Source organism: Spermophilus citellus (assembly GCF_964194105.1).
Source record: "Spermophilus citellus genome assembly, chromosome: 6".
Lineage (NCBI taxonomy): Eukaryota > Metazoa > Chordata > Mammalia > Rodentia > Sciuridae > Spermophilus > Spermophilus citellus.
In genome coordinates this window covers 151,555,076-151,574,400 of record NC_138187.1, presented here as the reverse complement: position 1 = coordinate 151,574,400, position 19,325 = coordinate 151,555,076, and the positions used below count along the sequence as shown (strand labels likewise).

Genomic DNA, 19,325 nt, shown 5'->3' with positions numbered 1-19,325 from the left:
CACAAAGGATGAGAAAATGACATGACCTTCAATATACATCTTAAACACACGTTTCTAACTAGGTAGTTATCACACAATGATTGTAATTGTAGAAACCTTTATCTTCCCACTCTAAATGTTTATCAGAACCTCTTTTGTTCTGGAAGTTGCACCAGATAATGGGGGTTGGATATGATAATAGATAAGACAATATCACTGCCATATGGAACTCATGTTCTTACCCTGGTGAGGGACAGATGTATTTTTAAGAACACATGAACATGTAAATTTAATATTTTTAGATAGTGATTAGAGCTATAATGTCATCAAAAAAATAAGGGCTGGGAGCAACTTTGAATAAGGAAGTCTTATCTAAGGAAGTCACATTGTAGTCGAGGCCCAGAAAATAGAAGCTAGCAGGCAGAGCCTGGCAGTCTAAAGTTACAGCAGAGGGAACCCCCAAACCAATGCCCCCGTGGAGGCCATGCTCCCAGCCCTCAGAGGAAGCAGAGATAAGATCACCTCAGATACAGTGAAGCCTTCAAGATAAGCAGCTGACAGGTGAGGAGCACAGAGCTGTAGACTTTGCCAGTACGTTTACTGATTGGCGGGTGAACAGTTCGGGTTTTCTTCTAACCACAATTTTAAGCAGGGAAGGGACCTGATCTGATTTTCAGTGTCAGTCAAATGACACAGAACATATAAGGGTGACTGTCAGTCATGACACAGAACATATAAGAGGGGGAGGTGAAATTTCAAAACCTGGAAATCTCCTGCCTGTTTATGATGATGTTAGCTATGGCACTCAAACATATCATCTAGGGACAAAGGTCAAAAAGTGAAGTTCTCGAGGATTAGGTAAGGAGCACTCAATATCTAGCAGTTGCACAGAGAAGGAGCTGGCAGAGGATGCTGTGCAGACCAGCCAAGGGGAAGGAAAGACAAGAGAGTGCAGGGTTAAGGCTGCTATAGAAGTAAGTTCCCAGCTGGGAGGTTCATGAAGGCAGGGGTGTGACCCAGTGGTTTGGCACTGTGAACATCATTGGTAATGTGACCTCTCGGACCTCAGTGCAGAGGAAAGCATGAAAGCCCTTGTACTTCTGAACCGTGACTGCTCCCACCTGCCCCATCTCACTCTTTGGCATCCAGAAAGACCACACCCTGGACTCACGGACCTGGGTTAGCATCCTGCCTCTCTACTTACTACTCTGGCATCTTCAAGAGCTTTTCTGAGCATTCGTTGTGTCTTCTATAGAACGAAAATAATCTCAGAGCACAATCAGGGACACCATCACATCTAAAAGAGTTTCATACTAGAAAAGAGGAGGTGCTCAGCAAGTGGCAGATCTAATACTTTTGCCATCATCATCTCACCCATGTTGCTTGTCCAGTATGTTCTGGGTGTCACTGATACCTCCACTTGGCAAGCTCAGGCACAGAATCAATCACCTGGCCTAACATGAGCTACATGCTAAAAAAAGGGGGGAGGGGGAAGGGGAGGGGGGAGGGACTGTGGTAATGACAACTGAATGGGAAATATTTGCAGAGTGTTGATAGAAAAATCTTAGAGAGTAGAAGCAGAGGATAAAATTACTAATTCCTTCCTTCTCTCCCCATGAAAACACCCAGGGCCCACGTTGTTCCAGAATTACTGGAGGCCTGAAAATTGGCTCCTTTTCACATGTTGCTCCTTTAAAGAGCAACATGTCCTTCCTTAAAACATTCTGGAATTGCTTATTTAGTAGTCTCTAAAGTAGAAATATCACTCAAAGAAAATCAAATTTAATAAGACAAATCAAAATTGTATTGAGCACTGTTCACACATGGGCATTTTGACTGACATATCCAAGTACTCACTATGTATCAGACAACCAATACTTAACTTTGAAACCTAGAGCAATCTTGCTGTTCATAGATCCCTCATTTTTAAAAAGCCCTTCAGTTTATTTCTTCCAGTATGTCTTAACTCTATTCAGTACAACCATTTATCCAGCACTGGACACCCTCTTTGCACCAGACACCCTCTTTTCATATTACATTCCCATTCCAAGGTTCCATCTTAACTTAGCCACCATGATGATAAGTGCAAAAAACTCCAGATTGAGTGTCAGAAAACCTATTCAAAAACAGCGACAACTCCCTGGTTATGTCCTAGTGTACATCGAAGTTATTTCTAACCTTAATGTCCTCATCAGCAAAATAAGGATTTCAATGACAACCTGACAAAATTATTTTGGAAATGAAATGAGATAATATATAGGTATGAATAAATTATAAGGCACCATAAAATGTAAAGTAGTATTATTTTTCATGTGCAAAGATGTCCTCTTCTTTGTACATGAATAATAATAAATAGTAATTATTCAATGGCTACTCATTGAGCATTATGGCGGGACAAACATTTGGCTAAGCAGTGAAGATACAAATTCCAAAACAGATAATCATTAGCTTTAAGGGGCTTCAATCCCAGTGGGGAAATCAAACTACAGGGTGGAGAGAAGCATGATTTGAGCACCCGGAGTGGAGCAGGGAAGTGAGGGTGGATGGGGAACTTCCTGAGTGGCCGATGGCAGAAGGAAGTGCTCCATTACGGATGCAGCAGCAAGAAAATAAATCTGGGTCACTCCTCTCTGGGGTCGTTCACACGCTCCACAGTCCTGGGCCTCCAGCCAGTTCAAAAGCGTCTCAGTCCCTTAAGACAGGATTTATCTGTCTCGGCACCGCTGATGTTCTGATCTCGGTGTTGTGTGTTGGGGGATTGTTTTGTGCACCAAAGAGTATTTGGCAGAACCCCTGGCCTCCACCTACAAATACCAGTATGGTCATTCTCTCCCAGAGCTGTGACACCAAAGACTTCTTCAGACATAGACAAATGCCCCTTGAGGAGCAAAATTGCCCCTAGTTGAGACCTACTCTCTTAAGGTCATGGAAAATCAGTGCAAGTGCTTATAGGAATGGAATTCATACAACTAGTGTGTAGACTTACAAATATTAATGCATGAATGAGCTTCCTGGAACTCTTTTGGCATATTCCTTTTGGGTCTCATCCAAAAAAGCCCTGGGCCGCTAATTAAGTTTTTAAAGTACCTAAGTAAGAAAGAACAATCACAGTAACTTCCGTTTATACCTTGCTCTGTGCAGATTATATGATCTCAGGCAAGTAGCTCAAACTCTAAGCCTCAGGTTCTTCCATGGGGATAATAAGTTCTGGTTATTATCATGTAGGTCATTGAGAGAATTAAATGAGATAATCATTGTAAAACACGTGGCCTGAGAGGTCTTGGCATTCCCTCCTTTGTTGCAAATGACAAGAGAAAACTTAGCAGGATGCTCTCCCAGTCCCTGCCAATAAGCCTTGCCCACTATCAGGGACCAGGGAAGTCTGAACATACACTGCCTTTGTTACCAAAGTGTGGAATGCGTGTGCTGGAAACTGACACACTGCTGTCCAACTCATCCCTCACAAGCAACGGTGTAGCTAAAAGGCTCCGAGAGTTGTGATTACCAATTACATAGCTAGTAAGTGGCTCCTTGAACTTGAAAGACTCAATACTCAGGGCTGGCCAGCCTCCCTCCCTGGCCACCTCTGTTATACGGAGGCTTGATTGGGTTGTGGGTTTGGGGGAAATGCTTTCTGTAGTCCGTGTCCTGTAACTTCCTATAGACGTAGATGACCAGATCTGGAAATGTCTTCTGAAAATAACAGGAAGGATCTCCAATTTTCTTCTTCATCCTGAAATGAAACACAAGTGGTTTGACATGCTTGCCCCCAGATCTTCTCCAGCACTTCACAACATAGGACCCAGGACACGCTCTGCTCTTTTATTTCTACAGCCTAATGGAGAAGGACTTGGAAAAGTGACAGAGCCAGGCTCATCTCCTAACTCCTTAGTGACTGTGCAACCTTTGGCTGCTTGATCTTTCTGAACCTCATTTTTTTCATTCATCAAATGGAAAGGATACAATTCCACAATCCCTTATGCACAATCCCCAAATCTGAAAGAGCCCTGACCTGCAAGGTTTTGTGTATGCGTATGAGTTTGCAGCTAATGTTTTTGGCAAAAAAAAAAAAAAAGCCAATTTAACCAAGACCTTCATAACTCTTCATTCACTTTGTCCAGCTGTCCCATCTCCTGTGTTAGTGACACAAGAAGTCACGAGTTTCTATTCAGTGGGGTGCAACAAAAACTAAAAGGAAGATAAAAGACCACAGTGATCTCCCTTTTCCAAATACAGCAGAGGAATTGCATTTCTTTTATCAAAATAAACTTCCTTCTTTCCATACACATATAAATTTAGAATTGGATTTTTTTTTTTTGAGAATCAGGTGTTTCATGATACATTGCTCTTTCTTAAACTATAATTTAGGAATATATAACCATGCATCACAGATCTGAAATAAACTAGTTTCTCACCACAACTACCTTGTAAACACTGCAACCTTTCTTCTCTCCAAAATGACCCTAATATCACATGGAAACAGAAACATAGATTTATGGAAACTATAAGCAAAAGGAAAAGTAATTTGGTGGTTTGGTAAAAGCAGGGAATTCAGTGCCCTTCGCCCAGCTGCTTTGCTCTTCTTACTCTTGCTCTGTCTCTGGTCCTCGGCCCCCTCCATGTGAGCTCTGAGCAGGTTTGAATAAGCCACCCGAAGCTTATTCACATCTTTGGAGCTCGCCCCTGTGCTGATCCTCGACAGACACTTGTTGTCTGAGGGCTCAACACCCTCCACAGAACCCTTCCTGGGTGCGGGGTTCGGTTTGACCATCACACTGCTTCAAGGTGGGTGTACTCACTGCCCTACCACCCACACTTCTGGAAGAGTCTGGTCAGCTCCATCGGGAACTGCTTGCTCTCCAGCAGCACCGTTGAGTGCTGTAGGACCCTCCCCTCGGAGTTGCTCTCATTTCACATAAGATTTACAAGAATAAAAACAAAACTTACCATTTGTTTTTTTCCTCGTTAATGTGTTCTCCCATATTCCGGATGAACTTTAACAGATCACCCACAGTGTCCCTGTAGAAATCCCTATTTTTTTCGTAGAACTTATTCATGTCTTTCATAACATCTTTGTCAATCTAAAAAATGAAACATTACGCAAAAATGCAGTGGCCACACAAATAAATTCTGATGGCATCTTAATACCAATTGGCAAAATTAACATTGAATATAGGGTGCCTGTTACTAATTGCTAACAAGTAAATGTTGTACACCAAAATGTTAAGTATAGTTCTGTTTGAATGGGAGTTTATAGATAACTTTAAATTTGTGCCTCTATTTTTCAAGTGAATTGTTTTCATAAGAAATGAAATACATTAAAACGTGGTTTAAAAAATCTTTGGTCTGCTGTCATATATCATAAATTAAAATTTTTAAAAAATGAAAAAAGAAATCTTTGGCTACTACACTAGGACATCTGCTCATTAAAGTATGCACATTTTTATCCTGCCCTTCCAAATTCATGCTCAATTACATTTCCTCCTTAAAGAGGCTTGCTCAGATGGAGAGCAGAGGTGGGTGGTGGTGGCATGGGGCAGGCTGAGAACCACATACAGTAGATAGTCAGGAAAACTTGGGCACTAGACCTGTGCTGTCGAAAACAACCATGTGACCGCACAAATGAGCAAGTCACTGAAATCAACAAGAAAAACAATCTAATATGAGGATCAAGTACATAAAGTATTCAAAAAGCTTAACACCAAAAATTAATAAAAACCCAATTAATAAATAGGCCAAAGAAATAAACAGACACTTTTCAAATGGAGATATACAAATGGCCAACAAATGTACGAAAGATTTTCAACATCTTTAGCAATCAGGGAAACGCAAATCAAAACTACACTGAAATTCCATCTGACTCCAGTCAGTATAGCAGAAATCAAGAATCCAAACAACAACAAATGCTGGTGAGGACGTAAGGGGGAAAGAACACACTTATATACAATTTTGCTGGTATTATAAATTACCACAACCACAATGGAAATCAGTGTGGAATTTCCTCAAAAGACTAGAAATGGAACCAGGCTAGGTACCTGTCAACAGACGAACAGATAAAGAAAATGTGGCATATATACACCATGGAGTTTTACTCAGCCATAAAAAAAAATGAATTTATGTCATTTGTGGGAAAATAGATGAAACTGGAGAACATTATGTTAAGTGAAATAAGCCAACTCAGAAGGTCAAGTGTTGCATGTTTTATCTTATATGAATGCAAGAGGGGGAAGGGGGGGGAGAAGAGGATAATCTCATGAAAACAGGAAGGATACCAATAGAGGAAAGGGACCAAAGGGAGGGACAAGGGGAGGGAAAGAGGAAGTACTCAGGAATGAAACTGAACACATCATGTTATGTGCATGTAGGAATATGTAACCATGAGTCCCACTATTATGTATAACTGCAATGTGCCAATAAATAAACAAATAAATGGGAATGACAAGGTAAGACTTGAACTCAATCAAAATTCAATATAAGTCAATAAAATTTAGGGGAAGGAACCAATGCATTGGGGAACAAAAGAACAGGTGTTTCTTCCCAGCTTTGCCACTCTCTGACTGCCCCAACCCAGGTACTTTAGGAACCATCTCCTGACCTCACTTTCCTCCAAGATTACAGGAGTTGGAATTGACGGCATCATAGCACATGGACTGCAGTGAGCACACACCCTCAGCAGCCATTTTTCCCACCTTCAAATCCTGCTACACCTCATACTGGTTCGGCCTTTGAAAGATTATTTGTCTATGCCTCAGCTTACCTATCTGCAAAGCATAGATGATTACCACAGAGGCTCTTCTAAGGATTAAATGTGGGGACTCCAAGTCCTGAGAACTATGGCCGCCATGTAACAGTCAAGAGCTACATAATCTCGCCTGTCCCTGTCATTGGCTCTAGATTCAAATGTCTCCATTTCCACAGGGTTGCGCTGGAGTTTTATAGATGTTCGTTTACCAAAGAGTCATGGTCGACCTACTTCATGCCAGTGAGACAACAGACATCGTGGAACTCAAAGACTAATTAATAAAGAAGGCTAGCCATTTCGAGTGCAGGAGGTAGTCCAGAGACAAGTGAGGGCAGAAGAGCAAAAAGAGAAACAGGAACAAAGAGCTACAGGGGAAACAGAGGCCGGGGGTGGAGAAGCTACTGGTTTCAGTAGAAGGCCTCAGAGTACCAATATCTCACAGTCCTTGACACATGTCTGAGGGACGCCCAGGCCACGTTGCACAGCATTATTTCTGCAAGTGTCCAGCACCACAAGGACTGTGCCTATTCTGCTTCGTCTGCCCAGCCTTGGTCTGCCTTGGCCTATTTGATAGATGTTGTTAATTCATCCTAATGAAAGTTCTGATGGCAAAGGCAAGATTGAGATGGTGATGAATTCTGTGGGGTTCCTCTATACTTAGTTCAAGCCAGGCAGATTTTCTTGAAGAGGGGGAGTTTTAAAGATCATCCTTTCTCCCGAATGTGTTTTGTGGGGGCAGCACGTAGGTCTCTATGTGGATGCTCGCAGCTGTTTACAAGCAGAGGAGGCAGCCCCATGGTTTAGTGTCTGCTCTATTCAGGCAGCCACCTTGTCACTATGGTAATAGGCCCTTGGCCAGGCTTCAGGGAAAGAAAGGTTCCGGGGCTGGGTCAAGGCCATCCTAAGAATAACCAGAACAGGAGTCTGTCACAGCTGGTCTCTTGGGGGAGCAGAGACCTCGAAGAGCCAGTAGTAAGAGGGACTTGGATGGAGAGGGAGGGAGGGAATATCACCTTTTCACTTCTTGGTTGGTATTTAAAAAAAAACTCATATAAAATAGCACATGGATTCATCCCAGAATAATGCCTACACCAACAGAAATTGTTCATACCTTAGATGTCCACCGGTCAAAACTTCTGGGAGGTTCAGATGACCCAGGTGTTAGTCGTGTGAGGATCTCACTCTTAGTTTTTCTACGCTTGATGTCATTTTCATTTCCCACATCCCGAAGTGCCCTATAGCGTCTGAGAAGGACAAAATTATCATGGTCATTCCATTTTTTCCCACTATTTGCAGGAAGAGAAAACTGATAGATTTTGGATTTTAATAAAAGTAGTAAAACTTTTAAAATTCTGCATGATGGGAGAGGCAGCTGTCTCTTTCTCCCCCCTATTCTTCAGAAGAGAAAACCAGAATCCAGGAGGTTAAACTGCCCTTCCGAGGTCACAAAACCAGTATATACCAAGCAGAGAGAACAAGCCCTGACCCTTGCCCGTACCGCCCCACCTTCTCCATACCACCCCTCCTTCTCCATACCACCCCTCCTTCTCCATTCTGAGGCCTGAGATCCACACTTGACTTTTACTTACTTCTCCCAACTCCAAAAGAAAGGATGATCCAGAAGGTCACCCAGATGGTCCTTCACATGTTCCAAAGGACAGAACAGGTGATCAATGAGGTCCTTAATTTCCTCATCTGGAGAAAGTTCAATCACCTTTGCATTGCCTTGAGCCTTTAGCTTCTCAAAAGGAGTCTCTCCCTTCTTTACCACATAGAGGACCAGCCGTCCAAGGGCCTTCATAAAACCAGAAATCAAGCCAAAGGGGCTTATGAATCACCTCTTGATTTGGGTAACTTTGGATAGTGTGTGCTAGAAGAAATCTCTAGGAGCCTGCAGGCTCATTAGGGAGAGAAGACACAGATTCATGTATAGAATTCTTCAAAGTACTGTATGGTCCGCACAGTTTAAAAGGTAATCCCAGGGTACAGGGTTTTGTTGTTGTTGTTGTTGTTGTTGTTGTCTGGGTGTCCCTCAGACACGTGTCAACAAAAAAGGTTGTTGTTTTGTTTGTTTGTTTGTTTTTGCGGGAGGGTGACATGCAGGAAGAGAGATTGGAGGTGGATGTCAAATGCACTGATGGAACATAGAGAAATCAGAGAAGGGAGAATGTTTCTAAACAAGGTGAAGGGCTGGGGATGTGGCTCAAGCGGTAGCGCGCTTGCCTGGCATGCGTGCGGCCCGGGTTTGATCCTCAGCACCGCATACCAACAAAGATGTTGTGTCCGCCGAGAACTAAAAAAATAAATAAATATTAAAAAAAATCTCTCTCCTCTCTCTCTCTCTCTCTCTCTCTCTCTCTCTCTCTCTCCCTCCTCTCACTCTCTCTTTAAAAAAAAAAAAAAAAAACAAGGTGAATACCAGGGGACTGGCTGAGATCTGGGATGTCAGGTCCCGGGTTACATGGGGCAGCAGATGATAGAGACTGTCCAGGTGGGAAACAGCACAGTGTAACCCAGGAGTTAGACCACGGCAGGGAGGAGAGGCAGAGAAGGAGGCCAGCACAGGACCCTCTGCACTAGCCATCAGCCAGGGGAGGAGCTGACATCTGCAGCTGCCAAACCAAGAGGCCAGACATAGGTGATGAGCTCCTGCCCATCATTTCTCTCCCGGAAAGAAATGCCCCCATAGGAGCCAGATCCGCCAGGGGCTTTGGTCTGCAGGGCCAGGCTCTGTGTTCTTTATTTGGGGCCAAGTTTTGTCTCTTTCCCAGTTGAGGATCAACCCCACCCCCCCCTGGAGTTTTCGTCGGGCCTCAGTAGCTGACTTTCTTCGGAGCTGAGGGCATGTGTTTGAACAGACTGGGGAAAAGAAGTCTCATTCACATTATCCTTAGGCAGAAAATATGTCCTGAAGGAATTTTGGTGATATTTGGAAATACCTCCTGGAATTACTTAAAAAAGAGGAATGGCATGTTCAATTTAGTTACTTATTTAGCTAGTGGAGGGAGAAAGCGATAATAAGAGACCTGAAAGGGACCAGGTGACAGGCAGTGCCTCACTGGCTCCGCCATGACACCTCTCCTCTGCACTGCAAGAGCTCTGACATGAGAGGAAGCCCAAGAAGGGGCCAGTGTCTACAGAGGAGTGAGGACAGTGAGTGACACAGAGTGGTGGGGGTTGGAGGAGCCTTGAAAGTTCTTTCCTTCCCGGTTAAAAAGGAAACCCCCTCTCATCGGCCATTTGCACTAAGGTAAGGAACAAGCAAGGAAGCAGAAGAAAAAGAAAACACCAGATTGTAGAAATTACCTCCAGGTCTCTCCTGATTTCCTGTGGGTCTCCAGTCCACTTGATGCTCTGATCAAAATCTGCCAAGCGAACAGCCTTCTTGGAATCTACAGGAGAGTGCAGAGAAGGGCATGGAAAATACCCATTGTCCACGACGCAGCAGTCAATTGATTTAAATAAACACGCAATGAGGGTTAAGAGAAGAATAATACAAGTGGAAGAAATGATTTACAGTAGAGGGGGTAGAGAGAGAAGAGGGGAGGGGAGGGGAGGGGAGGGGAGGGGAAGGGGGATAGTAGAGAATAGGATAGACAGCAGAATACATCAGACACTAGAATGGCAATATGTAAATCAATGGAAGTGTAACTGATGTGATACAGCAATCTGTATACGGGGTAAAAATGGGAGTTCATAACCCACTTGAATCAAACTGTGAAATATGATATATTAAGAACTATGTAATGTTTTGAACGACCAACAATAAAAATTAAAAAAAAAGAAGACCTATCCCCACTTCCCCAATCATAGAGCTTTCCAATGGCTGATGAGCAACCAACCAACAATGCTCTAAATCCAAGACTGTCTTGGCGTAGTGTTCCACTAAATTAAGTTAACCAGCCACAATCCAGCTGGACGTTTTAGACAGTTATCACAGAGCATCCTGTACTTTGTGCTAGTATTTCCACAATTGCAAAGATATTTTTACATTCATTTGTGTATTTATTCCATTGAATATCTGTCTCCTTGTTGGAGACTCTAATCTTAAACTCTTGGATGGGGTACTCCTCTCCCCATCATTTTGCCTCTTAACAAACACGTTGAATAATTCAATGGATTCATTTTTGTTAGGCTCTGGATTCCCACGGCTTGAATGTCTAAGTTTGGAATCAAAGGGGTTCTAGAAGCACACCGCTGCACCGGCCTTCACCCTGCTTGGGGTTACCCAGCCTTCCTTCTCAGACTCCTTCAAGCCAGAAGCAGGGGCCATATCCTGGGAGGATAAATCACCACCACCCTTTCATAGTGTTCCTGACCCCTCCCATCTATTCAACCCTCTGTCGGAGGGCTCGGTGGCTTTCTTCTAGGGAAAAAGAACCTGAAGGGAACGGGGAAGCAGGGACTTATGATAAGCACATCCCTGACCCTGGGAAACTGCCTAACTTGTCAAGGTGGGCAGTGGATGATGGGCTTACTTTATGGATGGCTGTGCCAAGATGGTCTTGCATGTAGAGTCTTGCTGGCTGCTGCTCATTAGTCATAGGATGTCCCCTTAACTCCCTCCAGCAGCTGCTTTGCAAATCTGTGCTGTTTGCCTCAGGAACTGCACAAACGGGGAGCCAATTAAATTTATCCTCATCCTTTCCTACTCTCTGGCCTGGAAAAAATAAAATTATGTCCTGCCCCCGGCAGATACCTAATAAATCAAATGTTAACTGCACAGGACAGTTTTTGAGGAGTAAGTAGCATCATTATTTACCTTCTTCAGAGATGATGGATTATACATCATGTTGCGTGTTTATTTATTTATTTATTTATTTATTGCGTTTTTAAGTTGGTTTATTGCTTCCTGCATTTCTAGGATTTCTATTTGTTTGTTTTTTATTACCTCTATCTCCCTGTGTAATTGATCTTTTGCTTCCTGGATTTGTTTATGTAGTTCCTTGTCAAAGTGATCTTTCATTGTCTGATTTTGCTGTCTCATGTCTTCCCTGAGACTCCAGATCATCTGAAGCATGTATATCCTGAACTCTTTATCTGACATTCCATCTATTGCAGCTATTACCTCTTCTAAAGTTGAGTTGACTTGCATTGCTTGTGGTCCTTTCTTTCCTTGTCTTTTCATACTGCTCGCGTTTCTTTCTGCTTGGTGAAACTGTTGTGTTTTTGAAAATTTCCCCCTATTTATTTATATTGCTCTTGTATAGTTGGAAAATCTCCCTTGCAGGGCAGGTAGTGGCTGTGCTCCTCCTCTAATTAGGGTGATCTGTCTACCACGCTGGTCGGTCGCAGGTCTGCCCACCCTGCGGGCGCGGGTGGCGGCTCTGCTCTGCCCCCACTCCAATTGGTGTGACGTGTCTACCACGCTGGCAGGCCTCTAGGCCTGTTCCGCCGGTGGGTCACAGGTCTGCCTACCTTGTGGGCTCGGGCAGCAGTTCTGCTCAGCCCCCACTCCAAATGGGGCTACCTGACTGCCTCTCCAACAGGTCGCTGGGCCTTTTCCGGACACGGTGGTTGTGCTCCACCCCCACTCCAACCAGTGTGATGTGGCTGCCTCGGTGCTACGTGTCGACCACTCTGGCAGGCTACTGGGCCTGTCCTGCCAGTGGGTCGCAGGTCTGCCTACCTTGTAGGCTCAGACGGCGGCTCTACACAGCCCCTACTCCAAATGGGGTGACTTGGCTACCACGCCGTCGGGTCGCTGGTCCTGTTCCAGGCGTAGGCGGCTACTCTCTTCGGCCCCTGCTGCAGTTGGGGTGTCGTGATACCACGCCGGCGGGTCACTTGGCCTGTTCTGGGTGCAGGTGGCAGCTCCACTCTGCCCCTCTGGCCCCCACTGCACCCAGCAGGACCCGGACGGAGAAGCAGTTACCGCGGGGTCCCCATCCCTGGGCCAAAGCCGCTCCGGGAGCCAGAACCCGGCCTCTCCGAGCCCAGTGCACGCTCCGCTAGGAGCAGGCTCCAAGGAGCGATCTCCACGGGTTCCCCAGGCCTAGGCCAAAGCAGCTCCGGGAGCCAGAGCCCGGCCGCTCCAAGCTCTCCGAGCTCGGTGCATGCTCTGCTGGGAGCAGGCTCAAAGACGCAGTCCCCATGGGCTCCCCAGCCCCGGGCCAAAACTGTTCCGGGAGTCAGAACCCAGCCGCCCAGAGCTCAGCGCACGCTCCACTTGTAGCTGGCCTCAACACACAGTCTCTGCAGGTTCCCCAGCCCTGGGCCAAAGCAGCCCCGGGAACCAGAATCCGGCCGCTCAGAGCCCAGCGCACGCCTTGCCAGGAGCGAGCCCCTAGGAGTATTCTCCACTGGTTCTCCAGCCCCAAGCCTGAGCGATCTGTCTGCGAGACGCAGGCAAATACCAGCCTGAAATCACCTGTTCCATAGCTGAATGAGCTGAGATCAGTAGAAAACAGGGATGATTACATCAGCTCTCCAAGATGGCGGCTGCTGTCCTCCTCCTCCGTGGTCCGACCGGTGTCGAGAACCGAACTGGACCGCTTCTCTCCTCTGTCTCAAAGCCGGAACTCAGCACTAAGCACGGCCATTGCACCACTGGCAGGAGCCCCCAGAATCCGCATCGCTGCACCCTCGCTCCGCCACCTCGCCGCTTCCCAGCGCGCGCCGCAGACTCCAGCTGCGGGGCGATCCACCGATCAGGCAATGAGACCCTCCGTGCGGAGAAATCGCCCGCGTCCAAGCCCCCATAGCCGAACCTCGCGCGATGGAAATCCGTCCACTAGATTCTGGAGCACCTCAATTTCACTGGAAATTCCCAACAAGATAGCCTTCAGCTGTTTCACCTCGTCTTTCTCCGGCACAGTGACGCGGCACACTGGGGTGATGCACTCCCTTCGCCGCCATCTTCCCCGGGATAGGTCTTCTTTAAGGAAGAAACACTTAGACTAAAAATCGAAGTAGAATTCCAGACACAAATTCCCAAGGCTGAGAGGAACCTGGAGAATTCCAATCTGATGGAAAGAAGGGTCCAGAGAGCAGGGTTGAAGTCGGGAAATGGCCTGCAAGAGTCTGAAGAGGCAGGTAGTGTGTGCATGGAAATCCAGGGATGGTTTTCAGTAACTGGAACCAATAACTTCCCTTCATTTTTGAAGCCACTTGGAGTTGTGTTTTCTGCCCTTGAATCCAAAGGTGCCTAACTGGAACACTTCGCTGTTCTCCTAACACTCGGCCTTAACCTTTTACTATTAGATCCAACAGATGATATTAAAATGCTATATTTTTTTTCAAACACTTAGGCTTAGTTTCTGCAATTAAATCATAAACAGTTTGTGGGCAGTTAGGTTCTGGCCTCCACCCAGCTACTGAGGAGCCTAAATGCCGTTTCTCTAATACCAGGTTATTCCATTTTAGAGTTTTAAGAGTCCTTTGTTCTTTTTGGTAACAACTGTCTAACTGACATGTCTTCTTGAAGATATTTTTTCTCTCAGGCTATATAGCTTGCTTTTCATCTATTGAAGTGCCTTTTACAGAGCAGAAATGTTTATATTTTAATCAAGTCAATTAATTCTTATTGCTTATCCATCTTTTTCCCTCCATAGATCAGGTCTTTGATATTTCATCTAAAAAGTCATCCCCAAACCCAAGGGTGTCTAGATTTTTCTCCTACGTTACCTTCTAGGAGTTTTATAGTTTATAATTGGTGTCAAGAGGTGGGACTCTCAGGAGCTGAGTACATCATGAGGGATCTGCTTTCATAAATGCCATTATCCAGAGCGGGTTTGTTGTAAAAGAAGTTTGGCTTCCTCTTTCTCTCTTGTCCTTCCTGCCCTTCTGCCTTCCTCCGCGGACAGCACAGCAAGAAGTTCCTTGCCAGATGCCAATGAACTTCCTAGAACTAAATCTCTATTCTTTTTAAATTTCCCGATCTGTGGCGCTCTGTCATAGCAGCACACACACACACACACACACACACACACACACAATGACTGAGATAGGGACTCACCTATTAAGATGTTTCTTGGCTGCAGATCCTGATGAGTGTATTCATGCAACGAGTGCAGCTCATGAACAGCCTTAAATATAGATAACAGGACATTTCGAGCAAACTCATCTTCCTCGTTCTTCACAGCTTCCCCTCTGTGCACATCCAAGTGCTCTTCCAGAGTCCGTTCACAGAGGGCCACGCACACATATAAACAGCCCTTGTTGCTCTCGCTCCCATAGAGTGTCACCAAGTTACTGTTCTCTCGGCAGCTCTGCAGACAGGAGACTTCCTTTTCTGCACGTGCACTGTCTTCGGGGAATAGCTTCACAGCCACCTCTTTCTCCTCATAGAAACCCAGGTAGATGCCCCCTTCAGAAGTCTCAGCAACTTTATATTCTTCATCCATAAATATCTTGAGTTTGCCAATCATAGGGCGGTACATTCTGTGCAGTTTTTTCAGGGCTGACCCCCAACGTGAACTCTGGGGCTCCCAGTCTTCAGAGGGAGGCTGGAAACAGACTCTAGCTCCGTAGGAAAGAAGGAGCTTCACCAGGGAGTGGTCGTAATTCAGTTTTGCTGTCCTCACGAGAGGCCCACAATCCGTGCTGGCCCCCTTGTGGCACAGCAGCTCAGCCATCTGTGTCTGTCTGAGTTCCACAGCAGCCAGCAGGGCTGTCTTGCCCTCGCTGTCTGTGTCATCGATCTCTATGCACTTTTGTTCCAGAAGCATCTGTACCAAACCAACATGCTTCTTTTCCACTGCTAGGATCAGGGGCGTCTTGCCTCTTTCTCCTCTCACATTGACATCAGCCCCATGATCCAGCAGAAGGCGGGTAATATCCTCCACACTGCTATCAGGAGAGCGTGACAGAAGAGCGTGCATCAAGGCATTCCTGCCCATATTGTCCCTGGCGTTGACGTCCGCCCCCATCTCATCCAGGAGAATCCTCAGGACATCTGTGTGGCCATTTTCAGCAGCGTCCATGAGAGCCGTGGCCCCTCCTTTCCTAAGCCGCTTTTGTTCCTCTTTAGTGTTTCGATGCAGATTCACCGTGGCTCCGCTCTCATAAAGAAACCTGAGAGCTTCGATCTTACCCCGCCCAGCAGCTTCCATGAGAGCTGTGAAGCCGTTAGAGTCACACTCATTGACATTGGCCCCTTTGGAAAGGAAAAGCTGCAGCAGCTCCACGTGTCCCATGATCCCAGCGATGATGAAGGGAGTGGCCCCGTTCCTCTTCCTCTGGTGAGGGTCAGCACCGTGATGGAGCAGAAGTTCCACAATGTCCTTCCTGCCACATTGGACTGCATTATGCAAAGGTGTCCAACCACCTACTTCTTCCTGGAAGTTGACATCAGCCCCTCTGTGCAGCAGTTGCTGGATTTCATCCACATCTTCCTTGTGAATAGCCTCAATCAGCTTACAATTGTCTTCCACTGTAACTGTCCCACGGCTGCAGGACATGGGTTCCTCCTGGGTGGCCTTGTGATCATCGGTCTTCATGATGTGGTGTGTAACAGGCCACTGGCTGCAACTTGTTGCGTTTTCTTTCAGAAAATGATGGTTTTTCTCCTTGGGACTTGGTCAGAGCCTTGGAGTGTACGTTGGGATTACCTGGCTGCAGCCAGCAGTATCAAGAGGAACAATACTGTCAGCCTTCTGACATCCCACCTGGACACTCTGTCGTTTCAGAACAGGAAAACACGTTTGAGTCATAGCCATTAGTTTTACTAGCAACTTGTTGCGAATACATCTACTTACTCTTTACAGAACTTCTACCTTACAGAATATTGTGAATATATTTAAATTAAACATAAGAACATTATTACTCTATAATTCCCCTCCCCAGAAAGAGTCATGAATAATATTTTACTGTATTTTTTCTTTCTTTTTTTTTTAAAGAGAGAGAGAGAGAGAATTTTTTAATATTTATTTTTTAGTTCTCGGCGAACACAACATCTTTGTTTGTATGTGGTGCTAAGGATCGAACCTGGGCCACATGCATGCCAGGTGAGCTACCGCTTGAGCCACATCCCCAGCCCCTTACTGTATTTTTTCTATGGGCTTTTAAAAAACAATAGTCAGAATGTGTAAGTAACTTTGTATCCTGGTTCCTTCCATTTAATGTCATACTATGCAAAATTTCCTGTTATCACAAAATCTTTCTAAAGCTTTTTAGTGGTGTGTAATAGGCCATCCCACAGTTGTTTCATTTCTCCATGACTGAGTGTTTTCTTAATGTTTTAAGCAAGATTTTTAAAATAATTTTGAGTGAATGTTGCAGCAAATTCAGCTCATTTTACCTTGTTATCTTTTGATAGATCTTACAATAGATTGCAAAGAACTGCATGACTGGTCAAAAGTTTTGATTGCGTTTAACATTCTCAATCTATATCAACAAATCTCTCTCAACATTATATGTGCGTTGACTAACAAAAAATCATTTCTTAAAAAAAAACTCATTTAATAGGAAAAGTGCACTTCATGGCTTGGGTCCTTTTGCATTTCTTCTATCACCAGCCAGGCCCGTCCCTGCCTTTGTTGAGTTGGTGCAAGTCCACTTTGAATGCCTACTCAAAAGTAGGAAAGGAAAGAATTGAATTCTGACCTCCGTGAACTCTGAATTTGAGGACCTGGTGGTATAACTTTTGAAGGTAACTTCCTGATTGTGTAATCTGAGATAGTTGAGTCCCAATTTCCTCAAATGGGGACAACAATAAACAAACAAGGTCATGTGTGTAAAGGGCATTAAAATACAGCATGTAGCAAATATCAGGCATTCGATGAATTGTAGAGCTAATCACATCTCTTTACAAAAAAACAATGTCATGAATCATACATATTCTCCCCACCCATGTGCATATAAATACTACACAAATAGAAAGGCGGGGTGTGTCAGGGCGTGAGGGTTTAATAACTGTGCTCAGGTGGACTCCTAAGATCTCATTCAATTAACAGTCAGCCCCCACTTTTGAAAATTTCAATAATTAGCACCAGCTACATCATTCACCAAGCCAACCTCTTCAGGTCTAATCAGTTGTGCAACATAATCGATCACCCAGCAATGAAATCTTTGAAGGAAAGTTTGCAACACACAGTTCTGGTTACAACCCGATATGAGGCGGGCTGGTGTAAATAAAGGAGCAGAGAAGGAAAGAAAAAAACCCAAAAAAACAAACAAACAAAAAAAAAACCCCCGCGCAAAACACTCAAGTACAGGAAGTCAAGTCCTGCTTCAGTTTCGTTTTCTCCTGTGACCAGGGAAGCCCTAGAAACGGAGGACTTGAGTAAACACTGTGTGGGGTTGTCACAGCTTGCAGGAAGAAAAGGGCTCGGTTCCCCCGGGGCTCCTGGAGAGGGGGCCAGCAGGCTGTGTCCACTCCTTCCACTCCCCCAGACCCTTTCCTCTCCAGTCCCAAAGCTCAAAGGAGTTTTCAAAGAACGCCTTCTCAGGCCCCCCAGCCCCCCACCCCACCCCAGCTCGCCTCCCTCTGCCCATTTTACCTTCCACGCTCAGGATCCTCGCGGTCCTTCCTTCAGCAGCCACTGATCCTAGAAGGCTGGTCCCCTGCAGGAAAACATTTCCTCTTGTCACTCAGCCAGCAGGGCGGGGCCAAGAAAGGAGTGAGAAGCGAGGTGGCGGAGGGCGAGCTGGCCAGCTGGGCCTTTCTCGGACAGCTGCAGACTGAGTGGACGCCCAGAATCCCCAGAACCAGGCCGCTCACCTTTCAGCCTCTCCACCTGTTGGGTTGCAGCAACCAGCTCATCCATCACTTTTGTATCTTGTTGTTGTTATATGGAGGTTTATAGGATTTTTTTAAATTAATTTATTTATTCTATTTAGGTATATATGACAGCAGAATGCATTTTGGTTCGTGGTACACAACTGCAGCACAACTTTTCATTTCTCTGGTTGTACACCGTGTAGCATCCGCCATATGTGCAGTCATACTGGTACCTAGGGTAATGATGTCCATCTCATTCCACCATCTTTCCTGCCCCCACGCCCTCTCTTACTTTTGTATCTTTTCCATCTTATTGCAACCACTTTTGCTCCTTTTCCATGTTATTGCTAATCCCTTTGGGGGAAAGAAGGGAAAATAAACACCTACCCCCTTGTTCACTTACTTACTGTTTGTCACTCAACAGCTCTGTTGCCAGTCATTACTATAAAGGCTTGGGGTACAGTGCTTTGCCAAGAAACCAGGCAGTTCTTCATGGGGCTTGCATCTTTGTAGAAAAAAGATCATAAATAATTGAAAGAAAAAAACCCCAACGTTTATTTCAGGTTATGAAATATACAGTCCCTACTCCTGGTGGGCATTATGGCTGCTACCATCAGTGCCCCCAAACTTCTTTCTGCTGGGCGCGCACATGTCTCTGTATATGCTGCTTTGCTACCTGAACAATAAGAAGAAAAATGATGAAGAGGAAGACACTAATAACAGCAAGCATTGCATAGCTCTCTCGAGTGTTCCAGGATATTACCTTTATAGATATTAACTTATGAAAGATAATACAATTGATACAGTTGATTATTTTTGTCCCATTTTACAAATGAGGACACTGAGGCATAAAGTGGCTGGGTCACTGGCTGTGTTGTAGGGATCTGGGCAACATCACGGAACAACCCAGAGAAAGGTACCTACCCACATGCCCATTGGAAT

At 45.2% G+C, this 19,325-nt stretch overlaps 1 protein-coding gene across 1 annotated transcript; it reads right to left on the bottom strand.

Annotated features, from left to right (window-relative positions):
• Positions 1–2,153: 2,153 nt before the first annotated feature.
• Positions 2,154–18,238, bottom strand: RNASEL (ribonuclease L). The gene is made up of 7 exons (XM_081300247.1): positions 18,163–18,238; positions 14,679–16,338; positions 10,028–10,113; positions 8,311–8,516; positions 7,833–7,965; positions 4,927–5,060; positions 2,154–3,712 (listed from the first exon to the last, which is right to left on the bottom strand). The coding sequence occupies exons 2-7, from the start codon at positions 16,159–16,161 to the stop codon at positions 3,526–3,528; spliced, it is 2,229 nt and encodes a 742-aa protein (XP_081156373.1). The 5' UTR covers positions 16,162–16,338; positions 18,163–18,238; the 3' UTR covers positions 2,154–3,525.
• Positions 18,239–19,325: the final 1,087 nt, after the last annotated feature.